The sequence below is a fragment of the Rattus norvegicus genome, chromosome 10 (genome assembly GCF_021556685.1).
Source record: "Rattus norvegicus strain SHRSP/BbbUtx chromosome 10, alternate assembly SHRSP_T2T, whole genome shotgun sequence".
NCBI lineage: Eukaryota > Metazoa > Chordata > Mammalia > Rodentia > Muridae > Rattus > Rattus norvegicus.
In genome coordinates this window covers 73,629,350-73,655,305 of record NC_141543.1, presented here as the reverse complement: position 1 = coordinate 73,655,305, position 25,956 = coordinate 73,629,350, and the positions used below count along the sequence as shown (strand labels likewise).

Genomic DNA, 25,956 nt, shown 5'->3' with positions numbered 1-25,956 from the left:
GCAAATGCTAAGCTTATGATTACCGTCTGAGTAAGTTGAATTAGAAGCTCTTAGTCTACTGTGGGAGATAAGTGAATTATCATGCAGGATGATAAGCAGTCAGGGGTATGAATAAAATTCAATGGTTGTAGCACAGAAAAGGGAGCAGTGTATCTGCCTTGTCCTTCTATCAGGAAGTCTTTTCAGAAGCTTAGAGGTAGGTAGATCGTTGGATAGCACATGGGGTCTCCCGTGAATCTCAGCTTTATTAAATCAGGTCTATGTTTATAGATAAGTCTCAGGATTCTTAATGAACCATTTCTAACAGTCCTGTTTCTATCCAGACTTTTCTGAGCCAGTGTTATCTTTTCTGTGTATTCTGCCTCAAGGGGTGTGGTGCCTAAGCATTGTTAACTCACTGAATTACAGCCTCCTTGTCCTGAGATGTTTTTGATCTGAGTACAGAACACAAACCTTTCTGTTAGCAGGAGTAGGTGCTCAAGCAGCTGGGGGTGTGGTTTGGTTACTGAGGTTTTTTTTTTGATTGGAGCTGTATTTGAGGGGAAGTGTGGGTTTGGGGTTTTTCTTTGCCCCTCTGGAGACATAATCTATTGGTCTTTTCTGCCTTGTTTATCCAGGGGGAGCAGTGCCTTCTGGCCTGGAGGAGAACCTGTGTAAGATTTGCATGGACTCACCCATTGACTGTGTTCTGCTGGAGTGTGGCCACATGGTGACCTGTACCAAGTGTGGCAAACGCATGAACGAGTGTCCCATCTGCCGGCAGTATGTGATCCGAGCAGTGCATGTCTTCCGGTCCTGAGGGCTAGCATTGGCTTCTTCAGTGCCTTACAGGACATAGCCCAAGATGTCTGGGCTCGGGGTTGGTCCTATGCACAAGGGCAGTCTATTGTGAGAAACTGGCAGTGTTCTAAGACTAGGACAAAAGGAGGTGCCTAGCATGCCTGTTTTAGGTGGCAGAGCCCAAAACCAGTGGTAACTGGTTCAGATCACATGGGTGAATGCCTGCTTCTGTGATCTTTGGGTGGCGACGGTAATCAATGAAGAGGTCTTTCCGGAACGTGGACCAGTCTTCCTCCGCCCTAAGACAAATTTTTCATACATCTGTATACCACTCCTCCTGTTTTGTCAATCAGAAGTCCTGCTGGAAATGGTATCTTTCCCCACCCCACCCCCAGCACATTTGGATTTAAATTTATGGTCTCTCTGGCTTTTCGTGTGTTAACATATCTTTTAAGTCTCATTTGCCTAAAACTCCTGTTTCTATGGACCAAAAAAATATGTTAATCAGACCAATAGTATTCCTCAGGTCAGAATTTGGATCAGTAAACTGACCCCTAGCGAGAAATTAAGTCTTAAGTGATACAGAAAAAAATTCTAGGTTGAGTCACTTCTGTTTAGTGTTGGGGTTGGAAAGGACCAGTCTCTGAGCTGACTGCTGGGAAGTCCTTAAGAGAGGGATCTGCTTCTCTTTGGATTTGACTTTGTGTCATCCATAACTTTGGATTATGAGGAAAGGTAAATTGAGGCTTTATCTTTGGCTTCTGGTCTTTATTTTCCAGCAGGCTAAAACTCTTTTAAAACACCACTTTAATAATATTCTCCTCCTTGGGTTTAAAACTTGCTTACTGAAGGTATAGGAACCTTGGCAAAGAGCTCTGCTCTCCTCTAGCCTGGCTGTCCGTGGAGTTCCTGGAGAGCAGACACGGGACAGTGTTTTAAGGCACTGGAAGGCGCTGAATGAGGCTGGACTATGCGTATGGCTGCTGAAGTCTTAACTGCGTTCTCTTCTCAGCTGATTGGGCAGGCCAGGATGAAGGAGTCTTTTAAATCATGATTCCAGCCCTCCTGGGGTCTTTACACCACAGACACAGCTGAAGGGTTTGAGTACTGTTTGCTAGAACAGCTCAACACCACAAAACATGAGCTGTGTGAGATGAGCCCTTGGCCTGGCTAACACTGCCTTTCACTGTGACACGAGTGACACGACACTGGAAGAGCCAACCACGCACGACTCTGGGAAGTGGTGGGGCACCTGGGGAGGCTCTTAGACATAAATGCTTGGGCTTCAGGACTGAATTCCTTCAGAGGATCAAGTAGTTCGATGAAGCTGTTGTCAGAGATGCCAGGCCCACTTACCTCTGCATTATAAGTCCAGATGACCAGATTTTGGGTCAAAGCTTTTGTGGGTGTCAGGGATTCAGATCCCTCCACAAAGACTACCTTGCCTTCCCTCCCTGAACAGTGAGTACTGTAGTTTACAATGTCTCCAGTTTAGCACGGCCCACCGATTTTGCTGCTCCTGGACTCCACTGTGAAACAGGTCTGATCTTGCAGCTCAGTAAGACCTAACAGTAACTTTAAAGCCAGTTCTCCCTTATGACTGCTTTTCTGAGGCCTTACCTCCCTACCTCCTACACAGGAACAGAAAATACACTGATGGCTGTGATTAGCAACCCAAGTAACAACCAGAACCCATGTCATTTATTTTGGAGAATTTACCTTTAAATCTCTACCTTTGGTGTTTTCATTTGGGAGGAAAAAAACCAAAATATGTCAAATAACCTTTTTATTGTTAAACCAAATGGAAGTTGGAACTCATTCCAGTTAATATCTCAGGTAGAAAAACTGATTTTTTTTTTTAAATACCTGAGCCCCTTTTTCTGTTCTTCACGGATCCTTGGTCTTAATTAATGTGGAAACACCTAATCCTTCCAATTATTCTGTGGACTTTGCCGATTGCGCCAAGATTTTAGTTGAGACTTAGTTTTCAAAGATGCTGACTGGTTGGAATAGCCGGTTCTAAACTAACAAGCTGTAAAGGAATTAATAGTCTATGTTGTACACATTTGAGATCTCTTGGATATAAATGTATAGCTCCAAGTGGCTTACATTGATTCTCTCACCTGGGTGGTAAGCATACCCAAATGTGTATTTTTTGTTACAGAGCTCTGCTTTATAATTTTGTAATAAAGTTTAAATACAGATGCCTGTTCCATCTGGTGTGGGGGGATGATACCAGAGGTTCCCAAAACACTTGTAAACGTGGGCAGACATCAGGCCACATGCTCTGTGTTGTGACCTGGCCAAGATCCACAAGAGTACATGGGATTGTGGAACAGTTACTCGTGGAGCTAAGTGTAAGGGTGATTCAAGAGCAAACGGCAAGCACCGTGTGAAGTTATTACAGTCCCACTGTAGAGGGGCCTTCAAGAGCTAAGTGAAAGGAATCTCAAGACAGCTAGGTAGGCAGTTAAGTTTTCAAGTTACCCCAAAACACTGACAGTAGCGTTTGGATACAGACAAGTGTGGCTCCAAGGTTGGCCCAGCCTAAAGAGCAGACTGCAGAGTAGACACAGGCCTGTACCCACCTACCTGACCAGGTGCCTAAGGGGAGTGGAGTGGAGTGTATCACCTATGGGAGAGCTGGATGAAAGGATTCTACCCTGTCTCTTATTGATGGCCGGATCTGTTGAGCATCCCATAATGAGCACTGCCTGCCATCAACTGGCATTGTGTAAACAAAAGCCACAGAGAGCATGTTTCCAGCCTTGGGGGATGGGGGTTTCAGGTCATGCTTAGGCTTGTGTGGAAAGACAGGAAAGATACAAAGGTCTACATACAGCCTAACCTCTGCAAAGGGAAATGTACAGACAGCAAGCTGAAGTGACTATATAGTAAGGCATTAAAGGGACAAAGGGACAAACTTCCAGCCCTGTGTGATGGGGAAGTCATCTTTGATGCTCTACCAAGCTGCTTGGGCAAGGAAGCCAAGTGTTCAAAGCACAAAGCAGCTTCCGCCTTGAGGCTAGAATAAAAAAAGTTTAACTTACCAGACTGAATGTCGCTTACTCTACCCTAGTCAGAGCATCTATAAAATAGGAGAAAGACAGCCAGACTAGTAAGCAGCCTCCTAGTGGGATGTTACTTTAGGAGTTACGTGGGGTGGTAGGTCTGTATCTTAGAGGCTCACATAAGTGTTTAAGAGGTCCCATCATATTAACCTAGCTCACAGGTGGATAGAAAAGCCTGCTGAGTTAATAAGAACAGAGCTGCTCTTCAAGAGGTGGCACAACATAGACAAAGAAGGCGGTCTACTACAGTTCCATGCTTAGACCCAAATGTGAACTTTTAACAAGTGAGGTGTAAGCTAGGCCTCCTCCTGGATAATATCTTTACCAGGCTCCGTGTTGCATGCCTTCAACAAGGTGTCTGAGGTTACTGGCCGCTGCCCAGTGATTTGGCAACAGTGACTGCCCATTCCTCTTGAGGAACTGATACTCAGATGATGTGATGTCACCGGTAACTTGAGACCATTTGAAGATGTCTTGAAATGTTTATGGCTTTCGCCAGTCACACTAATCCCATTTCAAGGCTTGACAATCAGATAAGGCTAGTTTAGGACACTTCCACTGTGGCAAAATACCCCTTGTGTGCAGTTATACACAGAAATCATTTTCTTTCCCCTTCAAGGACATCTGCCACACATGGCATAGAAGCCAACCTTGGTAGGCAGGGTATGTAGATTTTCCCAGCTATGGACCTGTGCTGCTGAGAGCAGTCAGATTTTGATGAGGCAAATTCACCTTCAAGGAGCCTCTGTCTCCAAGGAGGACACTTTTCTGTAGATGTCAGCTCTCCCTCCAGGCAATGACCTGGAAATTTGGAGACCACTTTGTTCTTTCACATGGGGGTTTGGACCAGACATAATAAAGGTTTTGCCAGGTATAAGAAGTGTTTGAGAACAGTTTAAATACACCTTTAAGATGCACGTGGAAGCGAGGAGCACAGGAAGTAGATTCCGCTCAGCACTCCTTCGTCACTGAGGAACACTAGATGGGACCAGTGGGGGAAAGTATGCTTATTCTTGTTCAAATTCTTACCCCAGGCTAGCCTTGAACTTCTGATCCCCATTTCTTATTTATAAAGCTGTAGTTCAGTGGCAGAGTGCTGTGCCTAGTGTGATTGAGGGTTTAAGTTGGTCATCAGCACCTCAGACAAAACTAGCACCTGGGAAGATCCAATTAAACTGCTTGTGTCCACAGCAGCTAACTCCCGATCCAGAAGAGACCATAAAGAGGCGGAGGATGTGAGAAGGTGCGCTGCTTGGCGAACAGGCCTCTACCCGTCAGGCTGAGCCTCGTGTATCGGTAGAGTTAGCAGGAAAAGCAAAGTCCTAGCAGGGAGCTACCAGCCTCCGTTTCCGGATGCATGCCCAAATCCACTCTGAAGAGACCAACTGGGCATCAGTGTTCTTGTCCCTGTTACCCAGCACATGTGTGGCTGAGGCCATGTCAAATTCCTGTACCAGGTCCCCGTTGAATGCCACAAAGTAACGTTTGAGCCGTCTGAAGTCTGGTGTAGAAGGTGGCAAGTAGAGCCTCACCCCAGTGAAGACATCCAACAGCGCCTGCAAACAGAGTTCATCCAGAGTGAGCCCTAGTCTGGGTGCACGTGGGACTTGACCCACCTGATTAAAGGACAGCTGGGGATGGATGCCTGGAGTCCAGTCTTAGGACACAGATAGTTTACTGGAGAAAAGACAGAGGTGTTGCTAACCCCTCCTCCAGTCATTCAAAATAACCATGGTCTGACAGTTCTTCCTGACTTTAAGAAAAATGAGGAAAGTGATGGGCTCTAACTTCTGAGATCCAGTTAAACTGTTTGGGGAAAGGACGTTTCTCCAAGAACCACCCAATACAAAATACCCTGGAAGATCAGTTTGTTCTGCACAGCTACCTAGTCAGAGGGCCTAGGAGTCTTGCTCATCAGGGTAGATAAGTTCAAGGGCTTCAGGGAGGGCAGAGATATGGGAGTGGTTTCACTGAGAACTAGGTGTAGGCCCTGAGATGTCAACCTCTGTATGTACGCTTGGGAATGGGTACAATCTGTTAATCATGGCCAGAAGCTACCCAGGGTACCATAGACTAGCTAGTAGTTCCTGATCTCAGGTTCTCAATCGATGTTGCCAGACCAGGGACTGTCGAAAGGGAAAACAGGCTCCTCAGCTGTTGTCTATGTCATGGCAGTCTCCCTTCTCTTTGCTGGGTAGACCTGCTCGGAGAGACAGACACAAACGTGCTGCACCCCACCGCCACAGTGGGCTTCCTTCTTTAATGTGAACTGTTAACAACACTGCGGCTGGGTGGGCTTTCAGCCTCCTGCTAGGCCAGCTCTATCTCCTGCCTGTTCGCATAGCTCTCCTTCCTCTTTGCCGGCTGGCCCGCCGCCTCTGCAAGGCAACAAAAGGGCACAGGGTGGAGCAGCAGAACTGCTTACCTGCCCAGAACAGGAAGGGAAGGGGCTCCAGGAGTCTTCCCCCAAACCAATAGGGACAGCTTTTCACATTCACACATAGGAGCCTGGATCTCTAGACCCTGAGCCAGACTGGCTGGCCTGTGTCCAGCACTGCTGTTCTTACTCACCTTTGTCAGGCCTGGGGTCTCATCAGCAGCTTTCCTCTTCATCCCCACTTTGACAGGAGAAGACTTCACAGCCAGCTTCTCTCCTGGTTTCATGGGGGAAAGCTTTGGAATCAGTGTGTTGCCAAGGATAGCAAAGGTCGGGTATGTATAAGGCCCTAGGTCCAATCCCTACAAACTGGGACATGCCTATAATCCAGCAAATTCAGGACCATTCTGAACTACAGAATGAGTTAAGGGCCAGCCTGGTGTAGAAAATCCCTGTCTCAAAACCACAAAACCAAGAACAAGAAGGAAAAGGGTAAGAGGAGCAGCCTGTAAGTCAGGGAGAGTACAGAGATCGAGTAGTTCTGTTGTAATGAGAAATGGAAGGGGAGCAAGGCCATCAGCTGGATCCTTTAGCTCCAAGGTGGCTCATTCCCCAGTCAGACTGGCTGTCCCTGGTCCCCTGTCATCCGGGTTTGTTGAGTAGATAAGAGGTGCCTGGTAGACCAGTTTCTGGTCCCTAGCTAGTCACATGCTAGGCACACACTACTGTAGTGGACACCCCGTCACAGGACGCTAGAGTTGAAGATACCGGTATGTCTATGCTCTGCCATCTCCGGCCTACCCACCGCTCTCCCCATCACCTCAGGCACCTTTACTTACCACCTCTGCTACTGGGATCATTCAGCTTCTGTTCAGTCTTCTTGGCACTGGCAGAGGACTTACTGGGGGGTCCCTTGGGGCCCTTGCGGGGCACAGTAGACCCAGCAGTGCCCTCATTCTCACCATTGCTGCCTCCAGTAGTGGAGCTCCCCTCATCTCCAGCCACCACAGCGAAGTCTGCCTTGTCTTTGGACAGCTGGTACAGTTCCTAAGAAGTGGGGGAATTGGGTGCTGTCATCTGACCTGACCCGACCTGTGTCTGGTATGAGTGCTGCCTGGCACATGTACCTAAGGAAAAATGTAGGGCCCTGGAATCTGAGTAATTTGGGTACAAGTTACTTTCTGTGGCAAAAGTTTTGTACTTCTTGACTGGCTTTAAACTTAAGATCTCTCTGTCTCAGCCTCTCTGGTGCTCAGAATATAGGCTCAGATAAACCAGGTTTTTTGTTGTTTTGAAGCAGAGTCTCTGTAGCTCTGTCTAGCCTGAAATTAACTATGTAGATTAGGCTGGCTTTGAACTCAGAGAAACTTTTGATTCTGCCTCCTGAGTGCTGGAATCCTAAAGGTGTGCAATAGTACATTCTACCTAAACACAGTTCTTAAAAAAAAAAAAGTGTATGCCTGTCTGTGCACCATGTAAATGTGTAAATGTCTGGTGCCTACAGAGGCCAGAAGAGGGTACTAGATCTCTGGGACTGAAATTACAGTTGTGAGCTGCAGTGTGAGTGCTGGGAATCAAACAGGGGTCCTCTGGAAGAGCAGCCAGAGCTCTAACCGCTGAGCAATCTCTCCAGCCTCTAAACATCAGCTCTTAGTAAAGTCGAACTATGGAAAGCTAGGCTCTTAGGGGACCTGAGGAAGGGGAGCTGGGGGGAGAGGTATTTTAACTGCTCTCCTGGCTTTGTCCCTGTGGGATGGAGATAATAAGCCAAACGACATGTGAACAGGCCAGATGCCCAACACTCTAAGAGCAAGACAGTAGGTTGATGACTTAGAAAGCCAAAGTGCTGGCACCTTGAGTTGGGGGAGGTTAGTGGCAGATTTCCAGTCCTTGTCATCCCGGATTCGGGTGCATCGAGGAAATCGGATGGAGATCCCATCAGCAGTATGCGCCTCAGATCGAGAGAATTCTGCTCCTGTGATCTCCCACACAGCAGCTTTCTGTCAGGAATAAAACAGGTAGATTATCACTGGCCAAGAAGGAAGTCTCCAGCAGACAAAACAGTGTCAAGCAGGTGAAAGCACAGAGGCTCTCAGTGGCTGCCAGGAGGCCTGTGGGCTAGTTATATACCTCCTCTTGAAACCTGTCTGTTAAGTAGGGTCTGGGCTAGGTCTAGCTCTAGAACAGGCCTCTTTTACAAATGGAAAAGGATTTGCTTCCCCTCCACTAGGGACAGACAAGTCCTCAAGGCTGGTTGGTTAGCCCTGTTTCTATCATTTGCTGAATATGCAAGTCCTATCCTGGGTGGACCTTAGCAAAGCTGGACTAACTTCTGTGGTGGGGCCACAAAGCATCAGGCGATAATACCTTTGGGTCTGGGACGATAAAGTCAGGATAGTAGATCTTGTTGATCTTCAGCCAGCTGGGTATCTTGCTAGGATCCTGAAGGAGAAAAGATGCTGTTTTGGGCTCCTGTCGTGCTGGAACAAGGTTTAAACCTTGTCTTTGGCAGTAACACTGTGAAATGACTTAGCTAAAAAGGATGACCTCTCACCCCAAGTGATCTTCCTTCTTCAGGGAGGCTCTGGCCCATCTTCTATAAGACAGGCTCTCTGAGATTTAAAAGCCTAATCCTGCTCCTATAGCCTAGAAGCAAGCTCCTTTCTGAATTCAGAAACGAGACTTGCAGACCTCAGTCCTCAAAGCACAGCCTGTTTCAGGAAGGATGACTTGTCCAGGGCCAGGGTCAACCAGGCACCTTCCTCACCTTGCTAATCTTCACCATATCTAGCTCTTTCTGCAGGCGGGCAAGTGTGGCATCGTCATGGCCTCCAGCACATTTTGTAACAGTGCACCACTTCTGGCTGTCGGGGTCATAGCAGCCCATGAGGAAGATGGACATCATTCCACCTGGGAGGGGAGACATGAATTGAGTGTGGGCTAGAAGGAACCACCTCTGCCAGCCCATGATAGACTGCTTGAAGATGAGTGAGCTAAGGCCTTACCATCAAGAGTATTCGAGTAATCACACTCAACTTACTGGGCTCTGGGGAACTGGACAGTACCTGACACAGAGCAGATACAACCTGACATACTGCCCAAGTGTTCCTCAGACTTCATCTTTCTCCTCAGTCAAGAAACAGATTTTTTTTCTGAGAAGGAAGCTGTTAGGCCTTAAAACAGCTGGTAGTTGAGTTTCTTTGTGTCAGAACTACAGAGGGTATTCTTGACCAACTTTCTTTTATTATTTTTCTTTTTTCTTTCTTTTTTTTTTTAAGATTTATCTGTTATATATAAATACACTGTCACTGTCTTCAGACACACCAGAAGAGGGCATCAGATCCCATTACAGATGGTTGTGAGCCACCATGTGGTTGCTGGGATTTGAACTTAGGACCTCTGGAAGAGCAGTCAGTGTTCTTAACCACTGAGCCATCTCTCCAGCCCTATTTTTCCCTTATTAAAACATTTTTCTTATTCATTTTCTTTCTGAATGTGTATTTTTGTGCAGCCAGTCATAATCCAGTCTTTATACATGCTACAGTGTGCACGTGGGAGTCAGTTCTCTCCTTTTACCAAGGGGATACCAGTGATCAATTTAGGTCTGAAGGCTTGGGACAGGGCTTTGTACCCACTGAGCTCTCATCAGCTTTTCTTACTCCTGTGTGTAAGACTGAAGCTCCCAGACATCTCTGCCTGATGTGACCAGGGCACTAGATCCCAGGACCAAGGAAGCCATAACTGGCAGATCAAGCTAGTAAGAAGACCAGTGTGTGTGTCTTCTGATAGAGTACCACCCCAGGGACCAAGCACCACTAACCTTTGCTCCCTTGCCCATAGAAGGCCCCAAGAACCACCAGATCAGCTGTATCAGCCATGGCCCCCTCGTTCAAATAGTCTTTCTTAACTTTCAGCCAGTGTCGTTTTCCAGGCTCATATGTACCCTGAGGGGACACAACAAATACATCACAAGATAATACAAACTCCATAGAGGGGGTTCATCTTTCACCACTGTGGGCCAATCTCAGTGTTAGGCACTATAGGACATACAAAGCCATTTTCAGATCCAAGACCAGCCAGCCCCAGTTGAGTGGGCAAGACTCCTACATAGCTCTCCCCGTGTCCCACAACCACCGCCTGTCACCTCCAGCAGAAGACGGGTATAGCTACTACCTTACCTTCACATCCTTTAGCACCAAACCTTCCAGGCCCTCTCGGATCACCCGGTTTATCATGTCAGCCAGGTCTGAAGCTTTCTGAGGGTGGTAGGAGAAATGTGCAGGATCACGTAAGAATAGACTGCTCATGTCTATACACTACTGTGTATAACTTGGAGCTGCTGTGGCTTTGAGAGGCAGGCTGCAGACAAATAGGCAACATAGGCAATGGCCAACAGCAAACTTATCAGCACCCCACCAGAGAATACCTAAGGCTCATCCTCTCACACCCCATGGGGCTCTCTGCTCTCTTTTTCTTTTTCTTTTTTTTTTTTTAAGATTTTATTTATTTTTTATGTATGTGAGTACACACCGTTGCTGTCCCATCGGATCCCATTACAGATGGTTGTGAGCCACCATGTGGTTGCTGGGAATTGAACTCAGGACCTCTAGAAGAGCAGTCAGTGCTCTTAACCACTGAGACATCTCTCCACCCTCTGCTCTGTTTTCAAACCACTTAGATCCCTGCCTAGGATAGGAACTTCACTTACTGTGACTTGCTTCATTTCTGAGAACATGATCCGGTTACGGATTTCAACCATGTTATCATGAAGAAACTTCCGTCGCTCACAGAGAGGCCTAAGGGAAACAGCAAAGTTGAGGTAAAGAGCCTCCCTCCCACTCCAAGCAGGGACTCTGACACAAGACAGTGCCCAGTGACAAAACTGTTGCTTCAGGAAAGGGACAGCTATGGATCCAAGTGCCCATATGAACTGTGCTGTCAAGGGTGGCAAGGACTCCATCAGCACTAGAGATAAACAACTATAAGCAGTAGTCCACAGCCAGATTATAGCAGTGCTCTCTTCTCTACTGAGCCAAGAGAACACCAGTCTCCAGCCCAGACTACTTGAACATTGTTGTGCTATCCCTAGCCCCCAGGCTGGCACAGGCCTCGGGATCCTACCCCATCAAGCCTTTTATAACCATGGTTGTAACTATAGAAACAGGATTAGGGAGAATCCAAGTGCACAAGGACAAGTATCAGCTGTGTAGGTCCAAGCTTTTGGAGGTAGCTCACTCTAGACAGCCAGTTCCCCCTAGATGTTTCACGCATGGCATCCCTGAGAAGCTCATAGATAAAAATGCAAAACTCTTAGCCCTATCCCTGTCACTTTCCTAACTGAAGCCTCTACAGGCCCAACTCAGATAAATTTTCAGTGAAGATAAGGATCTCAGTTGAAACATGGTAGCCAGGAGTAAAATCCAATGGTTGATTATATGTTTAATACATGTAAGGCCCTGGATTTCATCCCCAGTACTGCAAAAAAATGAAAAAAAAAAAAAACAAAAAAAAACCCCAAAACAGGTCAAAATACTAGTTAACTCACCTGTCCATCAAGCTGACATCATTAAAGTAGATACAATCAAAAACAAACAGGCAGACATTAGCATCCTGGAAAGCAGCTTTCTGCAGAGAAAATGAGGCAGGGGGCACATGAGGGCACAAGTAAGGGAGCAGCAGGCCATTTGAAAAGCCCCTCGTGAACAGTTCTGTCAGTGCTCTGCAGGCCACAGAGCACTCTGTAAATGGTGCTCACTAAACTTGAGATCCCAAGTGTTTACCAAAGGCCCAAATGTTGAAGACTTGTTCCTAAGGGTGGTGAAGTAGGGGAGGGACATAAGTCATTAGCTCCAAAAGGGATTGTGGGACTGGCCCCTTCTCTCCATGCTTCTCAGTTCATGATGTAAATGACTTTGCTTGCCACATGTTTAGTGATCTAAAGCTATGGCCCCTGTATTCTCTGACTGCAACCTCTAGATACAAAACCCCTCTCCTTTATAGAATGGTTACCTCTGGTATTTTGTTACAGTGATGAAAGAACACATGCCCAATAAAATCCAACTCAAGTCTAAATTGGTTCTCAAATCTCCCCTTTGTCAGACTGACAGCACAAGTTTTGCACATAGGACTCTTAGGGTATACCTTGTGTACTCCCAGGGTCCCAAAGGGCAGTGGTTTGCCTGTGTTGTTATCAATCAGGAGCACTTCAGAGTCCAAGATCATGCTTTGACCCCCAGGAAACGCTTTGGGAATATAGTCCTTAAAGTGGGCCACCTAGAAGCAGAAAGGCAACTTTGGCAAGGCTGACTTGGCAATAAGACCTAAAACTAAGTCACGGTGATCAAGGCTCAAACAGCACAGAGAACCTTGCCATCCCAAGCAATGAGTGAAATGAACAGCTAGGTTGTGTCGGTCTCCCAAAGAGTACCAGGCTATCTGCTTTATTGCCTCTGTCTAGATCCAGAAAATGGTCAGCCCACTGAGTCATTTTCTATGGGTTATACAGAAGGCTTGGAGGAAAAGGAAGAACAGTGAGTTGGTCAGGAAGGACCTGGAGGTAGACAAATATGAGTGGGAAGGAAAGAGACGGGCAGGTGGGGACTAGTGTCCATTACAGAGGATTGGTGTCATCAGGCTGAGGACTGGGATGTGGAAATAGATGGGTTGCAGGGCAGACAAATAAAGCCTTGGGAAGAGCAAGGAATGAGAACAGGCCTTCCCCTAAGTGGGAGCTCTGAAGCCCCTGCTGTCTTCAGAGTATAAGCATGAGGACAGGATTTTTCCTAACAGAGCCAGAGCTCTAATTTCTGATACTCTGTGGGAGAAGTCCCATTATAATTCCAGGTATTTCCTGACAAAAGGTACCAGGAGTGGGGTCTGGAGGGCTTCACAATTCCTCTGCTGAGAGCAGCTGAGTCACTTCCTAAGGTATGGAATAGGATGAGGAAAGACCTGGCTGACCATCCTTACTCCCTTCCATCCCTACTCCCTTCTATTCCCAACTGAGCCCTTCAAGAACTGAAAGGCACAGACTGATGACATATTTAGTGTACAGCCCTTGCCTAGTCTGTTAAACCCTGATTCAATCCACAATATTTGGGAAAGTAAAGAAAGCATATTCTGGAATGCTGTGTTCAAATGTTCCTGGGTCACAAGAGGGATTGTCTAACACCATCCTTATCACAGCAGTTCCTGATCAGTTTCCAGTATACCTGGAACAAGAATCTCATTACAGGACCACTGCTCAGCTCTCTTGCTCAACACATAAGTGCCCAGCCACCTTGTCTCTACTAGACCACACAATACATCCCCCAGTATACTGACTCTGAGAACTAGGAAAGAAGGGAATCCCATTTACTCACAAGCTACTGGAGCCAGCTACTTCGGCTGGTTCTCTTCCACAGACCTCATAGGACTGGCCCTGGAAGCTGAGAAGGGCTGAGGAATGAGGCTCTTAATTCCCATCAGTTCTGAGCACGACAGGGATCAGCATCCCAGACAGCCCCACAATACTGTGCACTTATCAACTCTAAGCCTCATGAAGGTCAGAATTTTTACCTATTGTTTGTACTTGAGTAAGTCTACTAGCTACTACAGTTTACAGCATTTGAGAAATACTTGTTGAGCGAACTAATAAATGATAATCCAACCTTTCCTAGATTAGATCCCTAATCTAGCCCAGAAGAAGCACAGCCCTTCATTACTAGAAGAGTGCAGGAATAAATTCCCTCCATTCATTTACAGAAAAAATGAATTTCCCTCTGTGAAACACAGCTAGAAAGGCCTTGCCTGCAGTTCTGGCCGTTTTTAGAGACAGGGAGGAGACGTCCTGGCTGAATGGGTATTACCTTGTGAGGCAAGACAGGCTTGAGACTGCGGCTGAAGTAGCTGAAATGGTCTCCCTTCTTATGCACCTGGACTCGCTCACCATCGTACTTGATCTCAGAGAACATGCCATTGGGACACTTCTTCATTGCATACTCAATGGACTTGCAGGCCTCAGCCTTGGGATGGAGAAAGCAAATGTTAGAGCCCTTCAACAGGGGCTCCTCAGCCGGGCCTGGAGCTGGGATTGTCAGGACAGAATTGGGTTCTGGAAGTGACCCAGGACAGATTACTGAGGGGGTGATGTATTGCGAAGGGCTGGACAATGCTGTACTCTGATAATAACATCATCAGCTGATGTCCTGAGCTACATGGCAAGACTGTCTCAAACAAACAAACAAACAAACACTCATCACCAAATTTGGTCTAACAGTTTACATTTTAAAAAAGACAAATGCTGTTAATTCTACAATAAAATTCTTCTAAAGTAAGATTTTTTTTTTTTTTTAGTAATGTAGGCTCTTACCAGACACCTAGCTTATTAAACACACTTGTTCTCCCAGTGTGATGGTGGAGGTGGAGCTAAGAGTAGAGAGGGCCAGTGACAGTAGAGCTAGCAGGGTGACTGAAACCAGAGACTGACAGGACATCCAGACGCAGACCCACTTACTCACATACTGGCAGTAACCAGACCCAAACAGTAACTACCACTGACAGGCCACAAAACAATGTCATTTCATCTTTGATATGATCCCTTGGAGGACAAGTGCTGAATGGGAGCCCTAAAGGTCAGGGAGGCTATGTACTTACTTCAGGTCAGGCAGCCAGTGAACAGGCAGACTCAGATGTGTATCTGAGCACTCATCCTAAGCCTGTGTGCTAAAGCACTAAGCACATAACCCACACCATTCTTCAGACAAGGCTGTGGAAAAGGACTCTAGGGAGAACTCCCACGGAAGCCAGAATAGTCCCTATTCCAGGTAAGGCAAGAGGTTCTGACCGTGGCATGGAGATCACACTATTTTAGCAAGCTAATCTATTTTTCTGGTAGCGAGAGAACTCTTTCCTATTCTAAACATAGAAACCTAACACAAGGATTTAGTATTCTAAGACAGAAAAAATAAGTTCCCTGCATACCCAAGGAGACTTAAGAGCAAGCAGCAGAGCACCAGATGTTGACTCTGCTATACATAAAACCAGAAGGGACAGCCATCCTCACTAAAGATGTGGAAATCCAGTTATATACTGGGGTGAGACTTTGCTCCTACAGCTTCTCCCTGTCACAGGAAGCCTTGCTGTGTTGCCAGCTCTAAGCTACCTACCCTGCAGGAGGGCACAGCTGTCTTCAGGTGTGATGCTAAGCTACTTGGTCCCACATGCCACTACCACAAAGACAGTAAAGTGCAAGAGGCCTGACTCGGGTTGTACTAGGTCGCCTGCCCTTTTCTGAATCTTCACTTCCTGGCCTAGCATGGCTCTGCTCACCCCCACTCCTCCATGACAACCTACCAGAACTCCTGCCTTTCATCCCTGTCAGCTGCCAGCAACGTGAAGAGACATGGATGACAGGGACAAGGCAGTGTTCCTTACCAGCATGGGTTGCACAGGTGTCATCAATGAGGCCTGGACACTCAGAGCCCGACGCCGGCCTGGGTCCTTCTCCACCTCCTGCTCATTGTGAAGGACCCGCTCCACCACATCCTGCAGGTTGCGTGATGCTTTGAAGGCTTCATAAGCATTGGGGTCAAGGGCATCTAACCTGCCAAGGAGAATAGGAGCAAGGAAACAAACCTCTACATCTGACATTATGGCTTAGGGTAGCAGTCTGTCAGACAGGAGAGATGCTGGGGAAGCAGCCTTGTTCTTTACCTTGAAGATGTGACTAACCTACATTAGTCACATGGAACCACAAACAGTTATGAATGTACCACAACAAAAGTTTATTTAAAGGGCTGGAGAGGTGGCTCAGTGGTTGAGAACACTGACTGCTCTTCCAGAGGTCCTGAGTTCAAATCTGAGCAATCACATGGTGGCTCACAACCATCTGTGAATGAGACCTGATGGCCTCTTCTGGTGTGTCTGAAGACAGCTACTGTGTGCTCATATAGAATAAATAAATAAATCTTTTACAAAATTATTTAAAACATTTTTGGTGACTTGAATAAACAATTCTTGAGCATCAATTTTAAAGATTTTGCAATATCAACAGGTTGGAAATCAAAGCTGGCACAGAAAAAGACAAAACAGAAAATTCAGGATTTTGAGACCCCATGCCTTACATAGCACAGCCTTGGCAGAGAATGGATATGGAATGGGCTTCTTGCCCACTCAGACTTTCAGTTGTCTCAGCTTTGTGTTAAAGATATTATCTCCACTTTGCTAGTGAGAAAATGGATGTGGAAGTGAGTGGGGCCCAGAAGTAATAGTGTAGCAGGACTCCCCAGTCCCGAGAGCAGCAGGGAACAGGGCAGCTGGCAGCCTGAGCTGTGTGAGTGGCTGTGCACTTACACGTGTTTTGCACCCGAGTTCATCTTCAGATCGTGTTTGATCAGCCGGATAATGCACTTAAGGTCATTGGCTGTACACCTAACAAGATAAGGCGTATGTACTCAGCTTCATCTCTCAAGGACTTTGAACCCCCAAAGCTCCCTTCCCAAAGTATGCACTTCCCTAGCCCACCCCATGGGGTCTGACTTCAACAGGGCCACCCCTCACCTGGAAGCAATGTCCTGCAGGGCCTGCTGCTGCTCATCCTCTTTGGTGAGCTTGGAGAGGTGCAGAAGAAATGCATCCACCTCCTGGATGGTGAGGAGGCTTTTGGCAGCTGGGGGAAAAGACTTGCTCTGCTCAAAGAAGACTCTGATCGTCTCGGACACGTCACCCTGTCTCCAAAAACCAAAACACCACTGCTGCAACCCCAGGAAGCTTGGGCCGAGTGCCAAGTCAAGGGTTCCAGCACAGTGTCTGTTCCTAAGTCATTCTTGGTAATGCTCTCCCATCTACTTGCATAGGAAGGACCCATCTTATACACACGAGGCCACTCACTTGCTTTAGCTGAGCAGAGACACAGTACTAATCTAATACCAGGCCAATCTGGTTCCTGTTTAAGAATCTGAACCAAAGGGGTTGGGGATTTAGCTCAGTGGCAGAGCGCTTGCCTAGGAAGCGCAAGGCCCTGGGTTCGGTCCCCAGCTCCGAAAAAAAGAACCAAAAAAAAAAAAAAAAAAGAATCTGAACCAAAAACATGGTCTGTCCACATTAGATGCTTGATAAAAAAACATTCCATGGCACCAAGGCAAGAGTCACGAACAAACTGAAGATGAATGCAAAGTCCAAAGAGAGAAGGGGAAGGCAAACAAGCAAATAAAGCCCAGCACAGTCCCAGGACAGACAAAAGGAAGTCTCAAGCCCTGACTTTTCAGATAAAGCCTCTGTGGCTTGGCAGTGGTATGTTTTCAGTTATTAAACTCAGGAAAGGAACAGCTGCGTCGTCACACCTGGCTTCCCCAGCCTAATGGAGTCTGGCTCACTAAGTTTCAGTTGCCTCCACCAGTAGTGCTCAGTTACTTTTAAAGTGGCTATGGGAAGGCTATCCTGGCAGAGTCCCACCTAGGTTATGACCTCCCTACACCCACCCGCCTCTGACCTGTTCTAGGTCCCGGGCCATATCATCTGGGTTGCAGTTAAAAATTCGGCTGAACAGTTTCACTATCTGCTTATCATTCAAGTTGTACACACTCTTGATGACACCAGGCAGCAGCAGCTTCACTGTCAGGTACACATCGCCTCGGAAGCCATCTGCAAACAAAGGGAAGGAACTCCCATTAAGAAATGGAGATGCCATGTGTGGTGCTGCACACCTCCCATCCCAGCACTCAGGAGACAGAAGCCTAAATGCAGATCTCTGAGTTCGAGGCCAGCCTGGTCTATATAGTAAGTACTAGGACAGCAAAGGATATACAGTGAGGCCCCATCTAAATAATAAGAGGAGGAGGACGAGGAGGAAGAAAATGGAGAAAAAAAAGCAGAGACTGCTTCCCACAGCTCCCTACATGTGTATCTGTCTCACCTTTCCTCCATAGTCTCCCAATGGGCAAAGCCCCAACTTTCACGTTGTGGTGACATAAGAGATACTGAATGACAACATACTAGATCCATGAAAGAAACTAAGCCAGGGGATTCTACTCTGCACTGGGCATGTGCTTCGCCTAATCACATATGCTAGTGGGCCATTTGTCCATTGGTCAAATGTGATGGGTTCTTCTGCCTCCTGGGGACAAAATAAGGGCAGAGGGAGAAAATGACCAAGCACCCAAGCAGAACCGGGCATGTAACATACAGGGTCCGGTGACAACTCCAGCTATGGATCCCATTTCACGATGATCTTGTGCCCATCAAGCTGGCCATGGCTCTGAGCTTTTAAGAGGAGAAGCCATGTTCAGTACATGTACAGTCCTACCTCCTGTGGAGCCTTTCTGCAAGAAGTCGTGGATGATCTGGGTCTTGGTGTTATAGCTAGGATTTTCAGCTACCATGGCACACAGCTTCCGGAATTCTCGTAGTAGACAATCTTTGTGCTTAGGGTCACATTTACTTGCGGACAGACTGGTCTTAGGAGCAGGGCTTGAGGGGTCTTGCTCAGAGTTGTTCGGTTTGGCTGCTGGAGAGACAACACAGATGACTCATTTTTTCTTTTGTTAGGGAAGCACAAAAAGAAGTTAGAACACTAGGATTTTTCTGGGGCTTTATATGTCATTTATTCAAGCTCCTCAAAGGGTCACTGGAGGTAGATATACTGGATCCTTGTATCAGGTACAGATATGCAGGTCAAGTAATTAGCACAAATACTGCAGGAAGACTGCACTGAGGAGCACCTGTGTTCGTGAGTACCTCACATAGGAACTAAGGCTGCTTTCATGCCACAAGCCATCAAGTGAATCTCAGAGCAATTGTCATTCTGACTCCACAAAGGCTGAGATGAGCAAGAGAGAAGAAACCAAAGGACCAGTAAGACTGAAATGACCGCCATTGTGGACTGTCAGTGCTATTGCAAACCTGGCGGGTTAGAGTTCACTGTCCTCTTACTGATGAGACCAAGGCCTGAGAGCAGACAGCTTTCAAGACCACCTACCTCCTTGGAAGAACAAAGACAGCGGATGCTGGGATGCCAGCAGAAAAATCAGGGCCCCCAGCTCATCTTTTCATATTGTCAAAATAAAAGGCCCCTTTGTTTATCTCAGAGAAACCTCAGTGATTCTCACCTCTTTGTGACCATTTTCTAGAGTGAGGCAGAGTTGTATATCAAGGAGTTGCTGACTAAGGCTTCTTGTTTGGGTTTGTAAATTGTAAACCTGTCATCATCTCTGACCTGGAATTTGATCCGGGGTGGAGATCTTTCCAGAGCACTGGTATTTAGCCAGGTTCACTGGTTCACTACCAAGCACAAACTGGAGTTCTCAAATAATAAAATCTGCCGGGGATGGCAGCCCATGCCTGTACTTCTAACAACCAGGAAGCAGAGACAGGAGGATCTAATTTCAGAACAGGCTAGACAAGAGGACCCATTCTCTTCTATTTCTGGGCTGGGAGTAGCCTTTGATGGGTAAGCCATCTCTCCAGCCCAGGGCTGTCTCTTAAACAAAACAAACTGTGCATATGTATATGATAAAACTCCTACAGAACCAGGCATCATTTCTGTTAACATTATCTCCCATAGTCCTCTGACAGGACTAATGTCTTGATTCACTGACAGAACCGTAGATACTCAAATAAGTGAAGATTTGCTCAAAGCACCACGCTGTCAAGCATGGACCAAACCTCAATTCTCCTGACTTTACATCTAGACTTCTTTGAATCTCCAGACTACTCAAGTCCAAAGGTTTCATTTTGTTATTTCCTTCAGTTGAGCCAACCGTGTGAACTGTTTATCTCAAACAATAAAGGGAACAACACACTTCTGGGCAAAGAGACATCAGTGTAACAGTAGCTCCACTGTCAGCCTATACTTCACTCCATTCAGGGAATGAGATGAGAGTAACAGCAAAGTGCCTCCCCAGGTTACGAGTGAGGACAAGGTCCCTCTTACCTACAGCCAATAAATGACCCTCTCAAGTCCTATGTGCAGCACGGGTTCTAGCAATGACCCACCGATTCCCTGTCCACACACTGTAGTTTGTTATACAACACAAACAACTTACGTGTGTGTATGATAACAAATTACTGTTTATCTTGCCAAGACTTAAGCAAGAAATAGGAGATGGAATCTGAATCCAGAGCCCATTAAATCCCAAGTCCTCTTGCTTTATCAGGGGGCCCTACTATCTCCCCACAGAACCCACCGCCTTCCTTCAGTGCCTCCTCTGGCTCTTGAGCTCATACAGCTCAACTTCAGGAAGATAAAGGCACAGAGTAGCAAGAGAAATCAAAGGAAACCTGTTAAGCATGAACTATTCTCAGTTCAGACAAGTTTGGGGAGACAATTTCTCGGAATTCTGCCATTTAAAAATACAAGAGGAGCAGGTTAGAAAAAAAAATCTTTTTGACCCAGGTAATAACTTTAAGTGGACGAAGTCTTGACAAACCAACATGTTCCAGCTACAAGAGACTAAAGTACACAATGTATGCTACCCAAGTGGAACACTGAGACTGCCCAGACAGAAAGAAGCCAGTTATGGACCCTCAGGAAATCCGTGTTTTCACTGAGCCAGAGACTTAAGACACCAAATGGAGGGCCTTACCAGGGAAAGTTGCCTAACACATCTTACCTGAAAAGCCAGAAAATTTCCGGGGATTGGTACTGGTAATAAACGAAGCGCCTTTCACTGGTGATGTCACTTGGCCAGTGGTTGTCAGCTTAGCCTGGACAGTAGCTTTCTTCTTCGGTGTGGCAGCTGTCTTGGAAGACAGGTCTACAGGACCCACAGAACAAAAGTGCCCTTCAGACAAAGACTGCCGAGAAAGCTTCAGAGGTTTTGTCAACAGTTTTCAAAAGCTCCTATTATATTATGACCCCAGGCTGTCTGTTCTTTTTGAGTAGAGGAAGGAGTTAAAAAGATATAAGTCAGGGTTGGGGATTTAGCTCAGCGGTAGAGCGCTTGCCTAGCAGGCGCAAGGCCCTGGGTTCGATCCCCAGCTCCGGAAAAAAAAAACAAAAACAAAAACAAAAAAAAACCCAAAAAAGATATAAGTCAGAGAAAAAGAAACAAACCAAACCAAACAGGTATTTTGGATCATTTACATCTATTAGTAATTTGAATTTTCATCAAAATTGTCCACCTCTTATCCAATATATAAGAATTAGTACAAATTTGGGGGAAATTAATAATGTTTTTTTATTTTTGAAGATTTTTATTTTATGTGCATAGGTGTTTTGCCCGCATATATGTCTGTGTATATGTGTGTGCCTGGTACCCAGGGAGGCCAGAGAAGGGTGTTGGATCCCTGGGATTAGAGTTGCAGATGGTGGTGAGCTGCCATGGGGGGTGTTGGGAATTGAACTCAGGCCCTCTAGAAAAGCCACCTTTGCTCTTAACCACTGAGCCATCCCTCCAGCCCCAGTAATCACATTCTGATAAATAAAACTTGGAGCTAGCTCTGTCGAGTAGCCCCAAAATATAGAAACAACACAGTAAAATGGAGAAGGCAGAACATGTCTGTCTGGCAGAGGGGGAGAAATCCGAGTGTTCCGTGCACTTCCTTCCTAGTGAGATGCAAGGAGTACAAAGGCCCATCTTTAGGGCTACAGCCTTTAGATCTATTCCTCTTGCATATAAAAGTGGGCAAGTACATATGTGTAGATGTATGTATATACGTATATGATTAGGCAATTGCTTATCTTTCTAACTAACTTTCTAATCTGTTCCAAGGACTTAGAATCAAAGATATGCTATCTTATGCGGATGAGACACATAGCATCCAGATTTTAGTTCCTAAAATTGTTTTCCATTAATGGGAATCCAGACTCCTTGGAGGGATGGCTGCCTCCAAGGGTAGGAAAGAACACACAGAAAAAGGTCAAGAGCATCCTCTCAAACCTAATGCCTAAGTACTAATGTTTTTCAGACAGGGTCTTGCTAGTCTTGAACTCACTCCTGAATGCCTAAGGTTGCAGGCTCATACCACCACCTCACCTAGCTACAACTCTCAGAGAAAAGGATGTGCCAAGTGTAGTTGGAAAACATGTGCAATTTCCGACTTGACAGGCTGATGCAGAAAAGACTGAGAGTGTAAAGTCAAACTTAAAAGTCTGGAGAGAGAGAGAAAGAACACAAGAAAACTAGGGTATACAGGATATAGGAGCCAGCCTAAAGGGTGTGCAAGCTGGCCAAATATGGGACAATTAAGTACCAAACTGAGTATAATATTGAACTGTAAGTCTCTGGGAAAAGGTAGTAATCTACTAGTTCATAAAGCTAACAAGGTGACAGCCAAAAGGTATTCTTTTAAAATATCAATATCTACAAGAAAGACCATGGAGTACCAGGCTTGGTAACACAAGCCTATAATCTTAGTCCTGAGGAGACAAGACAGGAAGATTGCTCCAAGTTTGAGATCAGCCCAAGCTATATGGCACAGCAAGAACACATCTCAATAAAAGAAAAACAAAACAAACAAAAAATAAAACAACAAAACAAAAAGCCTCTGGAAATGCTGCAGAGTAAAAAGGAGGCCAAAGAGACATGACAATTAAATGTAACACCCAGTCTTATCCTAGACCTGAACCCTGCAATGGAGAAAAATGTACTACTAAATTATAGCCTTCAGTCAACTAACAGAACAGTATACAGATACAGTTTAGTGAGGCTGACAGGTAAGCTATGATCTCGGAAGAAAAGATCCTATTTTTCAGATACCCGTTGGGGTACCTCCAGGGCCTGGTGATACAACTTTCTTTGAATGGCTCAATAAAAACCAAGCCTGATATGGAAGAGAGAATGAACACATAAACAACAATGATAAAGCCAACTGACTGTTATCAAGAAGGAAATCTGTGTAGAGAGCCTGCGTGTTTTATTCTGAATAAAATTCGTGAATTTGAAATTATGCTCAAGGAAGACGCACAGAGAAAGAAATCTCCCAGACTCCAGTCTCCTGGTGCCCTATCCTATCAGCACCAGCGAGCTTCGAGAGCAGGTTCTCCCCTCACCTGCAATGTGCTGGCTTATCTGTTCCTTTTCATTATCTTCCAGCTCTTCCCAGCCTTCCAGCTCTGTGAGGTCTTCAATTTTTTTTGTGGTGGCCCGCGCCCGCTCCAGTTTCTCAAACATGCACTTAATGTGGTACCACTCTTTCATATCACCCCCAGACTCTGAGAAGGGATTGGGTACCACTTTGCCAATGCGGCATACGCCCTTTACAATCTTCTCCTTGCATTTCTTGCAGCCAGCTGTGCCCCGCTTGGCATAGTCCACACAGAACCGCTGTTCGGCCATCTCACAGGGGCCAGTACAGAGTCCCACATGCGACCCTGACCACGAAATAAGGTGGGTGGCACGTGGTCTTAGATGACCTCTCTGGAAAGATAGGACAGGCTTTCTTCTCTGGAGGAGGCAGCACCCACAAAGGAGATTTGTTTCCGACCACTGGCTGAACTGTCTTATGGCAGGCCAGTGATGCTGTTCTGAAAACAGGCACAGTTCTTTTCTGCCAAGGGCACAGAGGTTTCTCGGGAAGAGGGTCTTAAAGGCCAAAGTCATATAGCTGCATAAAAGGGTGGAAACAGACAGACAGACAGACAGACATGAGGGATCCAGGCTTCCAACTTCTTAACAGCTAGAATCTCAGACAGAGCACTTGATTAACCAAGCACTTCCCAATGCATTAAATATTTACCACCCAGAGTTCCAATACAGGAAAAACCAGTTTCCAAAGGGGCATGCCTCGTCAACATTGTAGAGACTGTAAAGGCACTCATAATCGATGGTGACCTTTAAATATTACCAGGATCCTGAAGCTGTCTTAAAAACCAAGAAAAATTACATTATGTTTATGAAATTTTCCTGTGAAACATAACACATGAGCCACTTTCAGAAAACAAATCAGCCACTGTAACAGTTTTGGGATTTCAGAAGAAGGCCCCCTTTTCGAGGCAACTAATCAGAGTCTATAATCAGATTGACTGCCTGAGTTCAAAACCTTAGCCATTTATCAGCTGTGTGACCTTGGTTCAGTTACTTTACCTCTCTGTTCCTATTTCATCTGTCAACTGCAGCTCACAGTAGGACCTAATTCAAGGAGTAGTCAGTTGTGCTAAGAGGAAAGTCCTTAGAAACAGAATAAGCAATCCCCTTGCTTAATTCGGCTACCTGAATCAGGGAGGTTGAAATAACCGGACTGTAAGATCTAACCAAGTGATGAATCAATTCAAGTGGAAAATTATTATTCTTACTCTTATATTTATAATTATTTAAGTGGCTTTACAGTTTTAATTTCCAATTTACTGGAAACTATTTTTAGTCCCCACTCTGCTGAGAAGTAAAATGAATATTGTGTCAGAACAGCAAGCTGGCTTCCATCACTGCTGTGCGACATGGTGCAGAACACAGCAGGTATACTATTTAAGAAGGGGTTGGGAAGCCAAGTCTATCCAGCTAAAAGGGGGCAGGAAAGTGGGGCAGATACCAGGTGACTCGGTTTCCTCCAACAAGGTTGACCCTAGCTAGCTGATCCTCCCACCTCCAGTGCTGGGATGGTAGGTGTGAGCCACCAAGCATGACCAGTTTATTGTCTGTTTATTTTTCGCCTTTTGAGACAGGATCTTTCTATGTAGCCCTGGCTGTCCTGGGAGTCACGATGCAGAGCAAACTACTGTTCTGAGTGCACGGATTAAAGGCATGTGCTACTATACCCGGCCCCAGTTTTAGTTTAAAAAACAGGACTAAGCTAGTTATGGTGGCTCTCTCCTGTAATCTCATCCCTCAGAAGGCATTGCTGTGCGTTCGAAGTTGGACAGTCTGGTTTACTTAGTAAATTTCTGTCTATCTAGGGATACATAGCCAAGATCGTCTCAAAAGGATAACAACTCCTCCCCCACCCCCCAAAGATTAGAACTACTTCATGAATTGGTTAGGAAAAGTACAACGCATACGAGGGCAGGCCAGAGGTGGAGTTCGGAACTCCCGGAGGATATATACCAAACTTTGAAAATATTCGATTTGGGGGAGGAGAAGTCCGTAACTGGCAGACTCAGTGGGTCACATAAGCCCTAACGGTTAAGAATCACAGAGGCGAGTGAAGGCCGGCAGGGCTGGGGAGGTGCTCCGGGCGGATAGGAGTTCAACTTTCCGCAGATTAGGGTGGGTGGGGTGCCGTGTCGTCCAGCCCGGGATACGACAACTAACTACAGGGGGAGACCAGCGCGGAGAGGCTCTGGAGCCCCCCCCCCCCCCCCCGAAGAGCAAGCAGCACGCCGCTCTGCCCACGGGTTGAGCCCGCCGCGCCACAAGGCGGCGGGGAGGACCAGCAGCGGCCCGGCCTCGACCCCTGAGGATGCCCACTCTGCCGCCAGCAGCATCCTGCCCTTCCGGGTGCCCGCCTGGGGTCCCGGGGGCCGCGGGCCTCCCGTGGGCTCCCGGGGGGCCGCCACGTCACGGAGGGTGTGCCCCCAGGCTGAGCGGCGGGCGGGGGAGGAGCCACGGCCACTCGAGCCACACCACGCTCGGCCCCGGCCCTCCCCACACGGCGCACCGCGGCCCGCCGCGCTGCCCCTCACCTGCCTTCTCGGCTGCCCTGGCTCTGACGCTCCGCACCGGCCACCGGACCAGGAGCCCACAAGGCCACGGGCCTTGCACGATGACTAGACCTCCTGTCTCTTTAAATACGGGTCCTTGAACCGGAGGCAGTGCGCAGGCGCAGTAACCGACTTGTGCTTTCGGACCCCGCCCTCCGGTCGCCACGTGTGTCGCT

The 25,956-nt window shown here is 46.7% G+C and overlaps 2 protein-coding genes across 55 annotated transcripts in view; one reads left to right on the top strand and one right to left on the bottom strand.

Annotated features, from left to right (window-relative positions):
• Rffl (ring finger and FYVE-like domain containing E3 ubiquitin protein ligase) overlaps positions 1-2,984 on the top strand; it is a 62,941-nt gene extending 59,957 nt beyond the window's left edge. For all 23 annotated transcript variants that reach the window (XM_087570075.1, XM_087570070.1, XM_087570060.1 and 20 more), the window contains one exon: positions 618-2,984. In XM_087570075.1, coding sequence (XP_087426201.1) covers positions 618-799 — 182 coding nt within the window. In that variant the 3' untranslated portion in view covers positions 800-2,984. The remainder of the gene's footprint in view (positions 1-617) is intronic.
• Lig3 (DNA ligase 3) lies at positions 2,552-25,888 on the bottom strand. 32 transcript variants are annotated; one of them, XM_087572067.1, is made up of 21 exons: positions 25,185-25,634; positions 24,231-24,356; positions 23,198-23,751; positions 20,817-20,960; positions 18,512-18,712; positions 17,699-17,850; positions 16,768-16,934; positions 16,561-16,638; positions 15,643-15,811; positions 14,076-14,231; positions 12,370-12,501; positions 11,774-11,853; positions 10,937-11,024; positions 10,407-10,484; positions 10,049-10,172; positions 8,996-9,138; positions 8,596-8,670; positions 8,082-8,228; positions 7,068-7,275; positions 6,423-6,505; positions 2,552-6,229 (listed from the first exon to the last, which is right to left on the bottom strand). In XM_087572067.1, the coding sequence occupies exons 3-21, from the start codon at positions 23,745-23,747 to the stop codon at positions 6,173-6,175; spliced, it is 2,832 nt and encodes a 943-aa protein (XP_087428193.1). In that variant the 5' UTR covers positions 23,748-23,751; positions 24,231-24,356; positions 25,185-25,634; the 3' UTR covers positions 2,552-6,172. The 32 variants fall into 32 exon arrangements, 31 of the variants coding, with proteins under 31 accessions (XP_087428193.1, XP_087428180.1, XP_087428179.1 ...); XM_087572054.1 differs by having other exon boundaries at positions 2,552-5,407; NR_172067.1 differs by lacking the exons at positions 24,231-24,356; positions 25,185-25,634 and adding an exon at positions 25,763-25,888 and having other exon boundaries at positions 2,554-5,407; positions 5,919-6,229.
• Between the last annotated feature and the right edge of the window lie 68 nt (positions 25,889-25,956).

What these genes read in the sequence shown, in the direction of transcription:
- Lig3 (NM_001394036.1), bottom strand. Translation starts at nt 23,747, where the DNA reads ATGACTTTGGCCTTTAAGACCCTCTTCCCGAGAAACCTCTGTGCCCTT. An exon ending in GAAATTTTCTGGCTTTTCAG is followed by an intron (nt 18,713 to 20,816) that starts GTAAGATGTGTT and finishes TTGTCTCTCCAG; the next exon opens with CAGCCAAACCGAACAACTCT. An exon ending in TGGCCCGGGACCTAGAACAG is followed by an intron (nt 16,935 to 17,698) that starts GTCAGAGGCGGG and finishes TTTTGGAGACAG; the next exon opens with GGTGACGTGTCCGAGACGAT.